The 14,808-nt window shown below is 50.5% G+C and overlaps 1 protein-coding gene across 3 annotated transcripts in view; it reads left to right on the top strand.

Annotated features, from left to right (window-relative positions):
- Positions 1 to 494: 494 nt before the first annotated feature.
- The window catches only part of EFR3B (EFR3 homolog B), a 75,973-nt gene continuing 61,659 nt past the window's right edge, over positions 495 to 14,808 (top strand). For all 3 annotated transcript variants that reach the window (XM_045844527.1, XM_045844526.1, XM_045844525.1), the window contains exon 1: positions 495 to 661. In XM_045844527.1, coding sequence (XP_045700483.1) covers positions 655 to 661 — 7 coding nt within the window. In that variant the 5' untranslated portion in view covers positions 495 to 654. The remainder of the gene's footprint in view (positions 662 to 14,808) is intronic.

Here is a 14,808-nt window from a genome sequence, read left to right as displayed (position 1 = left end):
GCCTGGTCAGAGAGTGGCTGGGAGGGGCAAAGCTGAAGGTTTCATTAGAGAATGGGGCTTAGTTAGCTAAGGGGGCCAGGAGAAGGTCAGGGTTATTTCCCAATTCATCTTCCTTGCACCCCTGGCTCACCCTACGAATCCTGGAGAAATCCGGAGGAGGAATAGACATACACCTTCTGACGCCCCTGCTGGCCCTCGGGTCCACGGGTTAATATTGCCTGAGCATCCCAACAGGGGCCGGGAGTTCAGGTGGGTGACTTCCCCAAAGAACCACTGCAGCTAGACACTCCCCCCGCCCAGGCACCTTGGGATCTGGGTTTGAGGGAGGCTGGCCGGGGGCGGGAATTTGCCTGGGGTGGGGCGGAGCCGGGCCGGGGTCCCCGGCCAGGCAGTGGCCAAGCCGCGGGGGAGGGACGTTCATTAGCATAACCCCGCCCCTCTCGGCGCGCCCTGCCCAGAAGCCTGAGCGGAGGCCGCCAGCGCTCAGCCTGGGAGTGGACTGGGCGTGCGGCTCCCGGCGCTGGCCCTCCCGCGTCCGGCCTCCACCGGCCGCCGTCATCCGCCGCCGGGTGTGAATGAAAGGCAGGCGCCGCCGGGGGCCGGCTGCGGGCGACATCACGACGGGGCTTCGCGGGAGGCGCTCGCCCCGCGGAGATGTACGGTAAGGAGGGCTCTGCCTCTCGGCTCGCAAACTTGCGGGACGCGGACCATTGTCCCCGCGCGGGGGCCCGACGAGGCCGTGGGGCGCGGGCTCGGAGTCCGGCCGGGCTTTTTCTGTGGCTCTGCGCGCGCGTGTCTGTGCTGCGGGGACAAAGATGCTCGGGGCCGGGGACCCTGGGGTCCTCGGAGTCCTCTGGGCCGGTGGTTTGCAGGCTCCGGGGCGGTGGGCGTTGGTCAGTGGTGGGGCGGGGGCTTGGGCGAGCCCGAGCGCTGGGCGCTGGGGAAAGCGGGTCTCCCTCGGAGCTGAGCAGCCGAGCGGTGGTCATGTGTGACAGCGTTTGCAGAATTAACAAAAGCGGGTGGTGCTGCGGAGTTTTCTGCGGAAAGCCGGTCCCAGATTGCAGCGGGGACGCTCGCTGCCCGCCTTATGCCTGGTTGCCGGGATGTGGGAGGCGGCGCCGGCGGTTCAGAGGGTTGGGGAGCCAGCCAGTCCTGGGAGTCTTGGCTCGCTGTCCCTGGATGGATGTGGCTTCTGCCTGTCCCTGCCGCCTGTGGGACTCAGGTTCCCTAACTTCCAGGTTGGCCCCCCACAGTGACAGAGGAGGGAGGCGCTGGTGAGGGAGCAGGCAGCTCTGGGTAGCCTCCTCCTGCCTGTCGCCTGCGCTCTCTTGCCTCCTTCGACCCTCCCCTAACTGACGTGCAACAGTTAGACCCTCAGGTCTGCTTTAACACTGGCGAGAATTCCTCTGGTTTTGGAGGCAGTGTGGGCGGAGGAAAAGGGGGCGCTTGGGGTCCCACATTCCAGCTCTAAAGTGTGGAGCAGGGAGACCCAGAGCACTAGAAATCAACTGCATCGCAGAGCATCTGAACTGCTGTGTGTGTGTGTGTGTGTGTGTGTGTGTGTGTGTGAGAGAGAGAGAGAGAGAGAGAGAGAGAGAGAGAGAGATGGGGGTGGGGGGAGAGAGAGGATCCAGATGGACATAAGACCATCAGGACCCAGATTCTGACAGCTTTTCTCTGGCCAGCTAAAGAACCGGACTCGTTCTCACCTCCCATCTCCACTGCCAGGTGGGGGCTCTGGGCGCACCTGAGGGGCGAGTGTTGGGAGAAGAGTGCGTTCCCAATTTAACCTACCACTGAGGCTGCTCTGCTGCCTCATGGCAAACAGACTATATGAGTCACAAACTTTGTTGGAGGCAGAAAAAGCTGAGAGCTTGGTGCATAGGCTCAGCAATCAGTGGGCCCCCCTGTTGACAGAGAGAGAGAACCTTTTCATTGATCTCCATCTCTACCCAGTTGGTAATACGTCTGCACTTTTGAACCAGGTCAAGACATCAGCAGGTCCCCTCAGCGAGTATTCCTCTTGGGTCGATCTGAGGGGGCAGTAGAGTGGGAGGCGAGGTTGACCTCAGAGCCTCTTCTGCTGGCCATGGGGACTCTGGGGAAATGTAACAAGGCTGTTGTTTTATAAGCTAGGTGGCTGTGAGGCTCCCGAGAGAGCTGTATTTTCTTAGTCTGTTTTCCCCTCTTCTTTTCTGCAGAGTGAGCAGCCTGAAGCTGCTGCAGGTCACTTGACAAAAGCATGTGACTGCAGGGGCACCTGCAGTGGGGATGGAGTTAGGATAGGGCCCAGCAGACCGGGTAAGGACTAGGAACCTCAGTTCTGCCAGGCCTCTGAGTGGTGGTGCTTAATCTGAGTCAGTTGGGGTTCCTGTCTGCCTGTACTATAGGAAGCAAGTGAAGGAAGAGCTGGGTGGTACAGAAAAGTGAACTGGGAATCCAACGTATCTGGGTGCTATTTTCAGATATGCACAGATTTTTATTCCTCTTTTATGATATGTTTTTATTCCTCCAGGTGCAAACAGAGATGGTACTTACCCCTGAATGAGTCATAGAAAGATTATAGAGGGAATCCTCTGGGCAATTGCCTGCAGCAAAGGAAAGTCACACCAGTGCCCGCTGGGAGATTATTATTGTGTCTCACCCAGAGCAAAGCCTTGTCTTTGGAGGTGTGAGAGGCAGCCCACTTTTCAATGGACGGGGGCGGGAGGGGGGGCTCAGCAGCCTGAATTTTAGTATTTTCTTGACTTCCACGAAAAGAAAGGGTTTGTGTGATACTTGTAATAATTCTTTCCCCAGAAGTCAATAGAGTAAGGGATAAAGATGTGGATAGGGAGGTTGGAAAGGCATAGAATCACAGACTTCTTACATTTCATTCTTATTTTTCCATATTTCCCAAGTAAATTGTCCAAGGTAACATGGTTAGATAGGACAGTGCAGGATGCAAACTGGGGCTTCCTAGATCCGCACACCTCACCCCGCCCCCACAATGCCTTCGGTTAAAGTCTCATTAGGAAAATGCCACCCTGGATTTTACTAACTGATGAGCAGTGAGCTCCCCCATGTAGAGCCAAAGGTCACCTAAGAGCTTGAGGTAACAGTGACCCCTTGACTACCCACCCTGGTGACTCGATCCACTCCGAATTCACGTCATCTAACTCTGGTCCCCACCTCTCAGCGGCTCAGCGATCCTGGACAGATCGTCCTCTCCCCTCTTCACCCCTCCTCACCCTACTTCTCCCCCCGCCACTCAGTCTCCCTGTGCCCTCGGTCTCCTCCATCTTTTCCCTTTGTCTTTACGGGGAATAAGGGCCTCTCGTCTTTGCTGGAGGACACAGTGCAATCTGGGACAGGAAGAATCCTAGACCTAGGGTCCGTGCATCTCAATCCAGAGCCAGGTCATGGGCAAATGGGTCGTCTCTTGGGATGGCATCTCAGGAGAAAATGGTGAGATGTACATTCCACTCCTGGGTGGGCTGTGAGCCTCAAAGCCTGGCACTGCTCTGGCAGCGCCTCCGAGGAGGTTCTGTGCTCACCGGACAGATTGCTCCAGAGCCCGGCCCCTTCGGGTGGTCTTGAGCCTTTCCCCTTCTCTCCTCCTGTCTGCCAGCTCTGAGGATGCCTGTCTGTGCCACCTTCTGCCCTACCCACCTCAAACACACAAGTCCCCTTGACCTTGCTAGTCACTCCAGCCAACAAACAGCCCAGCTGCCTCCTTACCACTCGCTCGTTTCTAAACCTCAGTCCCTTTCAGGAAATGGCTGTCCAAAAGGACACAGGTGGCCTCCCACAGTCTGGTTTATACCTGTGCACACAGATCCACAAGGGACCTGGGAAAATAAAAGCACAGGGTGGGGGGATAGGAAGATTGTGGACAAATTCTGTGCAAAGCTGGATTCCCATTTGTCCTTCCCTGTGGTGGAGTTGCGTAGCCAGAAGGGTCCCTATCCCTCTCTCCTGGGGTGGGGCCATGCTGGGCCCGCCCAGGAGCATCCCACTCACCCGCTGAGGCAAGGCCGAGGCCTCCCTGTCTGAGCAATGCTGCCCTCCAGCAGTGGGCCTGCCGGCCAAGTAGAGGATTGGAAAGGATTTCCTCAAAGCCACAGTCCGCGTGGCCGGGTCCCTCTCAAACAGAGGCTGCCCTGACCCATCCCCCCTCACCTGCAGGTGCTGCCCCGTTGCCAACAAGCACATCTCACGCCGTGTGGCTGAGAGTGCTGACTGTAGGGAAAGTGGCAATGGCTACAGCGTTCTGTAAGTGTGCTTCACAGAGCACACGTGTGTGCCGTGACTGATGCGGACGGTGTGGCGACACTGCAGCTCAGGGCCGACTCTCTGAGGTGCACAGGCTCACCCTTGGGGAAAGTTCCATAGGTCCTGCTGCTCCTCCCACAGCCACACACGAGCTCGCGCGCGCGCGCGCGCGCGCACACACACACACACACACACACACACACACACACACACAGTCCAACCTCCTCGCCTTCCCGGCACTCCCCCCACCCCACCCCCAACTCCTTTACTCCTGGGAGGCGCCTGTTTTCTCTCTCTCACTGCCCACAGTTCAGTGAATTCAAACAGTTGTCGTTTTCTTCTTGCACATACATAAAAATAAAAAGTTAATATTGCCCTAGAGAAAATCTGGACAGGAAAGTAGGAGGAAAAAAACCATCCAGAATGCTACTAAAACCAACTTTTTATATAGCATTATATAAATTAACACTAGGATCTCGTGCTCGCCTGCATTTGCCCTTTCCTTTCTCTTTCCTTCCTTCCTTCCTTCCTTCCTTCCTTCCTTCATTCCTTCCTTTCGGGATCCTGTCTGGGTGAACCCAGGCACAATGGCGGAGGGGCGGCAGGGAGCCGGAGACTGGCCTCACGTGACCTTGGGCCTGGCCCTTTCTGAGCCTGTTCCCTGGCTGTGCAAAGACAACAGAGTCCCCCCCACAGCAGAGATTAATCAGGATGGGAGAGCTGTCCCCACCGTCCCCTTCCCTTTCTTCAACTTTCTCTTTCCTGTTTCTTAAAATTTTTTTAAAAAAGGGCAAAAATAAAAAGAAACAGACTTATGTCACTGCTTGTGAGACTGTTTCTTGTGTCAAACAAGAGGAAAATTTAATTTACAAAGCATCTTTTCTTTTTCCTGGTAGCTATTCAATCCTTCCAGAAAGTCTGGAAAACACAGTAAACTACAAACAAATATAACTGCTTTTACTGTTTTGGTATCTTTCCTTCCATGAATTTGTTTATGTAGTTGGAAATATTAATTTTACATAATTTTGCATTCCAGTTTTTTTTACTTAACATTGGAATATAAGCCTTCCCCCAAGTTAGTAAAAACTTGTTGGCTGCCATTTTCAATGACTACATAACTGTCCACTAGATGATATATAATTTCCTTATTTTATATTAGATTACACATAAAGATTCAATATTATAATCCTGGGAAGAGTACCTGGTACCCAAAGCTTTCTCTAAATTTTGGAATATTTCCCTAGTCTGTAGCCCTCCAGATGGGTTGATCAAGAAATACAAACATATTAAAGATTTGTTATATATTGTCAAACTGCTTTTTGTTTGTATCAGTTCTGCTGCCACTGGCAGTTAGAAGCACCCTATCTCCCTGACTCTCAAAAGCATTACATATTGGGATCTTTTCCTAATCTTTGATCATTTGATAGAAAAGTTAGATCATTTTAACTTGTATTCTTTCTGACTAGTGAAGTTAAACACTGATTTTTTTTTTAACCATTTGCATTGTAGTGAATTGTCAGGAGGACTTTATTTCTTGAAGAAATAGTTAATTATTTGTCTGTCATTTGCTTTATATTTTGTGTTTTGAAGGGAATTATGCATAAACTTATCAAGTATTTGTGGAGTGCAAGCTACATAGGATTCTGCATAGGGCATCATGGGGGACTCGGGAATGTATAGAAACCCTTTCCACCAAGAGGATTTCTATTTTGGACAGGTTGTGAAATATGCAAAAAATTTAATGATATAAAGACAGGTTCATTACAATTGCACAGTTGTGCAAGGTGGGCTGGAGTAACTCGTCAAATGAGGGGCAGCAGCAATGTCTTGACATGGATGAGACCACTCCGAGGTAGACGTATTGGGAGGGCTTTGGGGGAGATCAGGCATCTGTCTGTGCAGGGTTCTGAGCTGGGTGGGGAAGGGAGAGAGGGTGGGCCAGGTGGGGGCACAGGTGTAAGTGCACGCAGGTGGGGAAAGAGAGGACCAGTCCAGGGACAGTTAGGGGAGGGAGCATCCTGGGTTTGGGTGGAGTTTAGGTGGAGATTACATGATGGAGAAGGAGCTATGTCAGGGATAAGGAAATTCCACTTATCCCTGTGAGCAGTAGGAGCCACTGCAGGTTTTAGACTGTCAAAGGGCTGATTTGGTCGATTGATGTTTCAGGGAAATGAAGCTGGGGCACTGCGCAGACGGGGGGTGGGGTGGGGAGGGGTGGGGGGGTGCTGTGGAAGTGAAGGAGAGGGAGAGAGACCAGCCCCACAGGTGGGGGTCCCCGGGAGCAAGAAACCTTTGGACCAATTCCAGTTGTGCATATGCAGAGGAAGATGTTTGCTCCTTTAAAAAAAAAAAACAGTAGGACTGGGTGGGTGGGAGAGATGGGGATGTGGGATAAGGTGACTTGAAACTTGAAAAAAAGAACCATTCCAATGACACATTCAATGTGGGTTATATAAGCAGGTATAGAAAATGGTGCATTTAGAAATAAGTGCTAGATTACCTAGAGCAGTAAATTTATTATAATCTCACTTGTTCTAAAGAGGATTTGTGGCATATATTTTACGTACACACCTGTGCTAGAATAAATAAAGGGGTCAAATCAAGGAAAATCTATGAGTAAAACAGGAAAAAAAAAACAAAAATAAGGTTATTTCAGGAAAAAGTGCCTACCAGCAGGCCTCATTGAAAATTCAGTTTTGAGCTTCCCACAGGCCCCAAAGAGGGAGAAAGTCATTTGCAAGTCTCATAGCATCTATAAAAAAAATTTTTAAATGCGGTTACCGAGGACAAATACAGCTTTTTGAGATGCTAAGAGCTGACAGAAATTCTTCCCTGAGTTCCTCATAAAAGAGGAGTATTTTATAAATGTTGGTCTAAATTAGGTTTTTCTTTTAAAAAATACAGTTCCCTCAATCTGCTCTGTTCCAGTTTGTAGAGTATGAAGATGGCTCCAAATGAGGCTGTGGGTTCCCATTCCTCACTCTGAAACTGCCACGGGCTCTGCTCTGGGCGTCCTGCCTGGTTCGCCGAGAGCCAGGACGCCCAGGCTCCGGTCCCTTTGCAGCTGTGGCTGTCATTTGTCCTTCCTCGGTGACTGTGTCTTCTGAGAATTTGCTGGGGGAGCTGCCCCTCCCTTCATGACCGAGGAGGGCTGTCTAGTGACTCTCGTTCATGCATCTTATCTGAGCTCTCTGTACACTCACATTTCTCTTGTCCTGGTTCCCACTCACCTCCAGCCCCGTGAAAGTGAAAGCAGGAAGCTCGTCTCTCTTGTTCCCCGAGACACAGCTTCAGGGCCCGGGACACTGCCTGGGACAGAGGAGGTGCCCAGACACCTTGATGGAGGGAGGAATGCGGAGTTAGAGGTCATCTAACTATTCACCTCTCTGTGGCTTCTGACCCTCTATGTACTTTGGCTTTCCCTGTGTCATGAAGAACAACGCAATGACTGCTATCTTAGCTTCTGTGCATGTGGCACTGCTATGAGATAAGCAGTGTTCTAAGCACTTTTTATGTGTTACCTGAGTTAACCTTCCCCAAATTCTATGAGTTAGGGATAATTATTCTCATTATGGAAATGAGAAAACGGAGACACTGAAAGGCTGAGTAGCCTGCCCACGGCTGCACGGTTTTGTGACAGGGCTAGGACCTGAACCTGGGCATCCTCGCTCCAGAGTGTGGACCCGCCTGCCCTCTCACACGCCCACTGTCTCAAGAATATTCTAAATGTTCCTGAGAATACAGGTCTTTCCTTTACTGAGCCCACTGTGTCCCACAGCCTGGCGTGTTCATTTGGGAAGAGCAGGAGAGGGTAGAAGGCGTGGCTGACCTGAGGGGGAAGCAGGCCAGGCCACAGGGAGCCTGGGGGCTATCGCTTCTGGTTGGAGCCCCTGCCTCCTGGGACCCTTCCCTCCTTTTTTATCATTGTTTTCACTCTGCCAGAGAGAGAAAGGACTCCGGGAAGAGCCTGGGGAACTAAAGGAAGATGGATTAATAGGAGAGGAGCCAGGACAGCAGGTAGGTGAGGGTGGAGGACAGCGTGCAGGAGCCAAGGACAGCATCAAGGACAAGGAAGTGCGAGCATACATCTCAGAGAGCGAGAGGGAGGCGGGCAGGCAGGCAGACGGGCTGTCACACCACAGTCACACGCGTACACGCGTGCCTAGGGGGCAGTGTTCCTAAGGGTGTGCTCCCTGGTCAGCGCTGGGCCCGGAGGAGGGCAGAGACTGGGGATGGTCTATAGTGGGAGGAGCTCTGCTTCTCTGCTAGTTTGGCTGTGAGTTCAAACCTCTTCCCTACCTCTTCAGGTCCAGCCCGTGTGGCCACGGCGAACCAATCGCTGCCTCTAGGAGGTGAGGTTAGGACTGGGCTGTGTCTATGAGAGAGGGACAGTGGTCTGAGCCCCAGATGGCCACTTTCTAGCCACAGGTCCCTAGAAAATTAGTCCGTCTCTCTCTGAGCCCATTCTCTTCCCGGTAAAGTGGGGACAATTAGTCGGCCTTGTGTAGTGAGCAGTCAAACAAAACAATGTCTTTATATATGTATTTATATTGCAGAACTCTGTACCTAGGAAAGGTGATATCATCACCATCCAAGCAATTTTTATGGGTGCTTCTGGGGCATGGCCACCATGCCCTCTCCAGAAATAGTGACAATTCCTGCATACAGGGACGAGTATGTCGTATTCAGACTGTGTTTGTGAAAATCCTTAGACACAGGGTCTGGTGACAAGGATGAAAGCAGAGAGCTGCTGCCGTGCTGGGGAGCTGGGCGCCTGCCTCTGTGAAGTCAGCCCGCTGGATCGGGTACCTGAGAGGGGACACCTGCACTGCCGGCGGTGCGCGGTGCTCTCTTGTCTCCTAGAGGACTGTCTGCAGATTGGTGGTCCATGACGGAGTCCCTCCATCCCTGCTGCACCAGGAAGAGGAAGAAATCCCTTAGATGCAAAGAGGACAGACATGATGTCTTCCGCTAAACCCTTACACCAGCCTAAATCCTTATGCATTACTGAATTTCAGCAATGTTGATTCCGTGTCATTCAATCCATTCCTCAAATCAGAACAGCCCTTCGGAGGTCGATGTCGTCATTTCTGTGGTGGAGCCGAGGACATAGTTAACAGAAACCCAGTGATTTGCCCAGGGTCACACAGCAGGTTGAAGTCCCTTCTCTCCATCGCCTCCTAAGTGTATGTTCACAGAGCTCTCCATGAGATTAAAATGCTGCTTTTGTGTCTGACGACAATTCCATGTGCCTATGCCAAACAGCAGATTTCACTACAAGAGAATAGTTCCAAACTGAATATTTTTGTAGATTCGACATACTATAATTTGCTGTGAATAATGCACACCCAGGTTTTTGGCCCAAATTTTTGGGAAAAAAACACTTTTGTTTTAATTTTTTAATCCAGTTATTTATTTATTTATATTTAGAGACTTGTTCTTTGTATTATAAAGGAATTTTAGCATTTGTTTTTTAACATATTATGGTACAAGAAATTTTATGGAACAGATAATTACAGAACAGAAGGACAGATACAAGGTATTTCAGGCACGACCCATGCATAGTGCGCATCCTTATTTTTCCCTCAAAAATTTGAGTAAAAAAGTACACATTATATACAGCACAATATGGGTAGTTTAGCTGTAGCTCCTCATCTAGGAATATGGGTGTCAGCCCTTAAAATGGACTGTTGAGCCCAGTGCCCTCATGCACATCTGTGGTCCAACGACAGGATTTCTGGGTTCAAAGGCTAACTTGCTCATTACACCCCAGAAGGACCCAGAGAGATCAAAGCATCCAGAAATCAACAGTCTTAGATTCTTAGCTTGGCAGGGCCCCGAGCTTCATCATAACTATTCAGAGATACTCCTCTCCATGTCCCAACTTTCTCTTTAGGTGGATAGCACTTGAAACAACATTTATAAATCGTGTGAAGAAGTATCCCTAAATTGCAAGAACAAGATCACTTAGAAAGGTGCTACTTGCGGTAGAACGAAGCATTTCCAGCCCTCTCTCGCCTCTCGCTTCTCGTGCTGGAAGGAAGCTCCTGCAGCAGAAGGATGCAGGCTGAGCGCTGGGACACCCCAGAGCTCCGCAGCCTCCCGCCAAGCATCTCTCGCCTCCCCACTGTATCTTCTACTTTGATGTTATTTTTATCGTTTATTTGTCACACCGGCTGTCATTTACTTCCTTGTGCACTAGATCTGCGAACCTCTTGAGGACACAACCTCTATCTTAATCATCTTTGTTTTTCTAGCATCTAGCGGAGACCTCGGGTATGTAGTGAGAGCTCAGATGTTTGCGTTAAACTATCAGATAGTTTTAAGCGTCCGTCATACATCTATACACGCAAACCTAGCAGCCCTGTTCCCAGGGCACCAATGGTGGTGGGCTGAGGTTTCAGAAAGAAGCCTGTAGTGACAATTGCAATATTTCATCATCTCAGGGTGCCTTCCCACGTTGATTATAATTCTGCACAGAATAAAGAATATGCCAGAATATAACCACTTGACTTTTCCTTTGGGCTTTGATGGCGTGAGTGGTAAGAAACAGCTGCTTGGCATGCCCACCAAGACGGCTGAGGCAGGTAGAGAATTATTCTCACGAATTTCCTCCTGGGTTTGTGGAGCTCGGAATGAACACTGTAATCTTTTTCTTTAGAAAACAAAGGTCACTTAAGTGCTGTAGTTATAGGCAAATCTTTATTTTGGTTTCCATTCATATCGTTTGTCGTGTACATTATTCTTTTACCAAACAAGAAAGATGAAAAGACCCCTTGAGGCAAACGCAGTGAAATACCTGGTTCTCGTTGCGAGGAGGCACCTGGTCGGCGTGCGCCTGGATCCACCACCGTTCAGCGGGGCGTGCCTTCAGGCTGGGGGCTGGGCGGAGTGCGGGGGCACCAGGCAGACACACAGGGATGCTGGCCTTAGTTGAGGGTTATATACAGATGGAATAGAAGAATAGAAAAACCATTAGAGTCTCTCCGGCTTCCATCAAGCGCCTGAAAGTGCCTGGTTCTACTAGCAGCCCTGGGACCCGTGGCTGGTGAAGTCAGTGAGCACACTGGAATGTCTCGAGAAGTTTCGCCCCAAGGAGAAGAGGACGGACGGAACTGCTAGGAATGCGCTCTTCTCCCCCAGACAAGCTGTCGGGGAAGAACAGGGCCGAGTGTTCTGGAGAGGAGTGGGCGGGGCTGGACGTGGTACCAGGCTGTTCTTCTGCGGTTTCAGGGACCTCCATTCCCACACCGGGAGGGAGGGCTGGCTGTCAGGCCTGACTCAGGCTCTGTTGCTGCGTAAACTTGGGCAACATTCTCCATCTCCCTCAGCTTTTGCTTTACCCCCCATGTTGGGAGAGGTGGATGGACGGCCTCTTAAGGGTTTAGAGAGACTGGTCTGTCCTGTGGGGGAGAAAGCAGGGCTGTGGCTATACCCATAGCAGGGATTTTCAAAAGATCTGGGTGTTATTGCAGGCACTGTGATCTCGGGTTCTTTGTGTAACCTGGCTACACATCCATTTCCGCATCAGTAGGATGGGGATGTGACCGCTTTGCCAATTCAAACCGTGTGGAGCCAGCCGGGGGTACTGTTCAGTGGGATGACGGACGCCGACGGGCTCCCCAAGCCGGGCGTGGATGAGAGGTGTGTGCTGGGTGCTATGACTTGTGCTTTATGTACATCCTTATTTCACAAAAATTTGGTGTAGTAGGTATTTCTAGTCCCTCACCCATTTCCAGGTAATGATAATAAAGTCCAAAGCAGTTAAATGCCTTGTCCGAGGTCACCTGGCTCACTAAGTGGCGTAGCCAAACAAATAGCCAGTCTATTTATTCTCTTTTATTCCACCTGGGCTCTTACTTGAAACACCCTTATTAACTGGGCTGCATCAAAATCTAAAACTTCCGTGCACCAAAGGATACTATAAACAGTGACAAGGCAACCCACACAACCCACTGGGAGAAAAATATTTGCAACTGTGTATCTGATAAAGGATTACTATCTAAAATATGTAAAGAATGCCTACAATTGAGCAATGACAAAAAAAAACTTGATTTAAAAATGGGTAAAGGACTTGAATAGGCATTTCTCTTTTTAAAAAAGATTTTATTTATTTATTTTTAGAGAGGGAAAGGAGGGAGAAAGAGAGAGAGAGAGAAACATCAATGTGCGGTTGCTGAGGGCTGTGGCCTGCAACCCAGGCATGTACCCTGACTGGGAATCGAACCTGTGACACTTTGGTTCGCAGCCCGCGCTCAATGCACTGAGCTATGCCAGCCAGGGCTTGAATAGGCATTTCTTTAAAGAAGATACACCAATGGCCAATAAGCGCATGAAAAGATGCTTGACATCGCTTGGTATTAAGTAAATACAAATCACAACGACAATGTTGTATCACTTCAGACCCATTAGGATGCTTATTATCAAAAAATCAAAACATAACCAGTGTTGCTGAGATGTGGAGAAATTGGAACTCGTGTGTAGTGCTCGGAATGTGAAACGGTGCAGCCATGGTGGAAAACAGTGGGGCCATTACTAAAACTATTAAAAACAGTTACAGAGGATCCAGTAATTCTGCTGCTGGGTATGTACCAGAAGAAGCAGGGCCTCAGAAAGATGTGGGTGCACCCACGGTCGCAGCAGCACCGTTCAAACTGACCAAAAGTGGGTGCAACCCAAGTGCCTATCAACAGGGAAATGGATAAACAAAAGATAGTGTGCGCATACACTTGAATATTATTCAGCCTTAAATATGGATGGGCCCTGAGGACATGTTGCGAAGTGAAATGAACCAGTCACAAAGGGACAAATACTGCAGGATTCTTCTTACACGAGATACCCAGTTAGTCAAATTCGTAGAGACAGAAAGTAGCACAGAGGTTCCCAGAGGTTGGGGGTGGGGGATGGGCATGGATGTTTGGTGGGGGCAGGGAGTCAGCTTGCAACATGGGAAAGCATTTCAGAGACGGACAGTGGCTATTACTGCACGACCATGTGCGTGTACCTGATGGCGCTGAGTGGTACTCTTAAAATGGTTAAAGTGGTCAATGTCATGTTGCGTATATTTGACCACAATTTTCAAAGCTTTCACCCACCTACCCACACAACACACACGCCCTGGTCAGAGCTGCTCACACCCTCCATAAGCGGCATGAATCAGGCCGGGTGGGCGACTTAGCCCTCGTCCTCTTGCCGCTCAGGAGCGCCTATACAAGGAGACCCAGAAACTGACGGCATTACAGGCTTTGGATCTCCGGAAAACGCCGACTCACGTTAAGCATGCCACTCAAATGCCGTTTTGGGGAAAGAAAGAAAATTCCCATCAGTAAGGTCGAGGGCATGTCTGTTGCATTCTGTGACAGTGGCTGGAGGGATGACGATCAGACTTGAAGGCTATGGCACGGGTGGTCTGAGTGGGTGGCGTTGTAGGTAGGGGATGTGCATCTCAAGAAGCTGCCCGTTTCCCTCCTGAGCAGTGAGACAGAGGTGCCAGGAGGGGTCCGTGTGGCTGCCAGTACATGGGGGCAGGCAGAAAGGAAACCATGAATTCGGGTGTTGGCCCCAGCTGAACCGCCAGGGTGGGCGCCTTCCACCGCAGGTCGGTTTTGGATTGAGCTCCCCCGCACAGAGTAACTCCACATGGCCTGCTCCAAGGAGAGCAGCCACATGCTTTATTTATTCACAAAAAAGCTAATAATGCCACCGCAGGGAGCCAGCCTGTAATCAATGCCTGTCTGCCAGCCCTGAAAGGAACCCTCTAGAACATGGCCAGTGGTTATTTCAGGATGATAGGATCACAGGTAACGTTCACATTTTCTTTCAAAAGGTACTTGCAATTTTTTTTTTGCATTTTTGCATAGCGAGCATGTATTATTATGGCAGAACATCAAGAAATATAATTAAAAGTGGTGTTCCCCATCAAAGACCTGTGGATAGTTATCTGGACTCTTCTAATTATGTTTTAGAAATGCTTCTGCAGGAAGACATGCAAAAACAAATCTGTGAGGCCAGAAATTAGAAATTACATAGTGGCTGGATGAGGGGCTTGCCTGGAAAGGGGAGCTTCCCGAGGGGACCACACTGTCCTGTCTTGTCTGGGTGGTGTCATACCGAATAGAAACGGTTGTCAAAACTCAAGGCTGTGAACACTTAAGGCCCGTGCATTTATTGCATGTTAATTACTTTGCAGTAAAACAGTAGGAGCCCCAGGAAAAGAAGAAAACAGGCCTGCAAACAATCGCGGTCTGTTTTGCACTGCTGGCAGGCGGAGTGCTAGCAGACAGCCCAGGAGCTGCGCCAGCCGGCACTGGGGCTCTTGCCCAGGACGGTCTCGGGTCCCCCAGGAATGGGGACCCCTGTAAGCACCTGGGCAGGGCACAGGCTGCTGGACACAGCGTGTGCTGAGCAGAGAGTGGAGGAAGCTGACCCCGGGAAGTCCAGCCCGCTGTTGGCGTCTGGGAGGCTGGTGGTGCCGGCAGGGCAGCAGGCAGAGGGCCCACGCAGAGGGCCATCTGGTGCGAGGCCTGTGAGGTGCTGCTGACTCTAATGGGACCT

Source organism: Phyllostomus hastatus, unplaced genomic scaffold, assembly GCF_019186645.2.
Source record: "Phyllostomus hastatus isolate PE091 unplaced genomic scaffold, TTU_PhHast_1.1 phas_contig_402, whole genome shotgun sequence".
NCBI classification, from domain to species: domain Eukaryota; kingdom Metazoa; phylum Chordata; class Mammalia; order Chiroptera; family Phyllostomidae; genus Phyllostomus; species Phyllostomus hastatus.
This window is presented reverse-complemented; position numbering and strand designations above follow the sequence as displayed.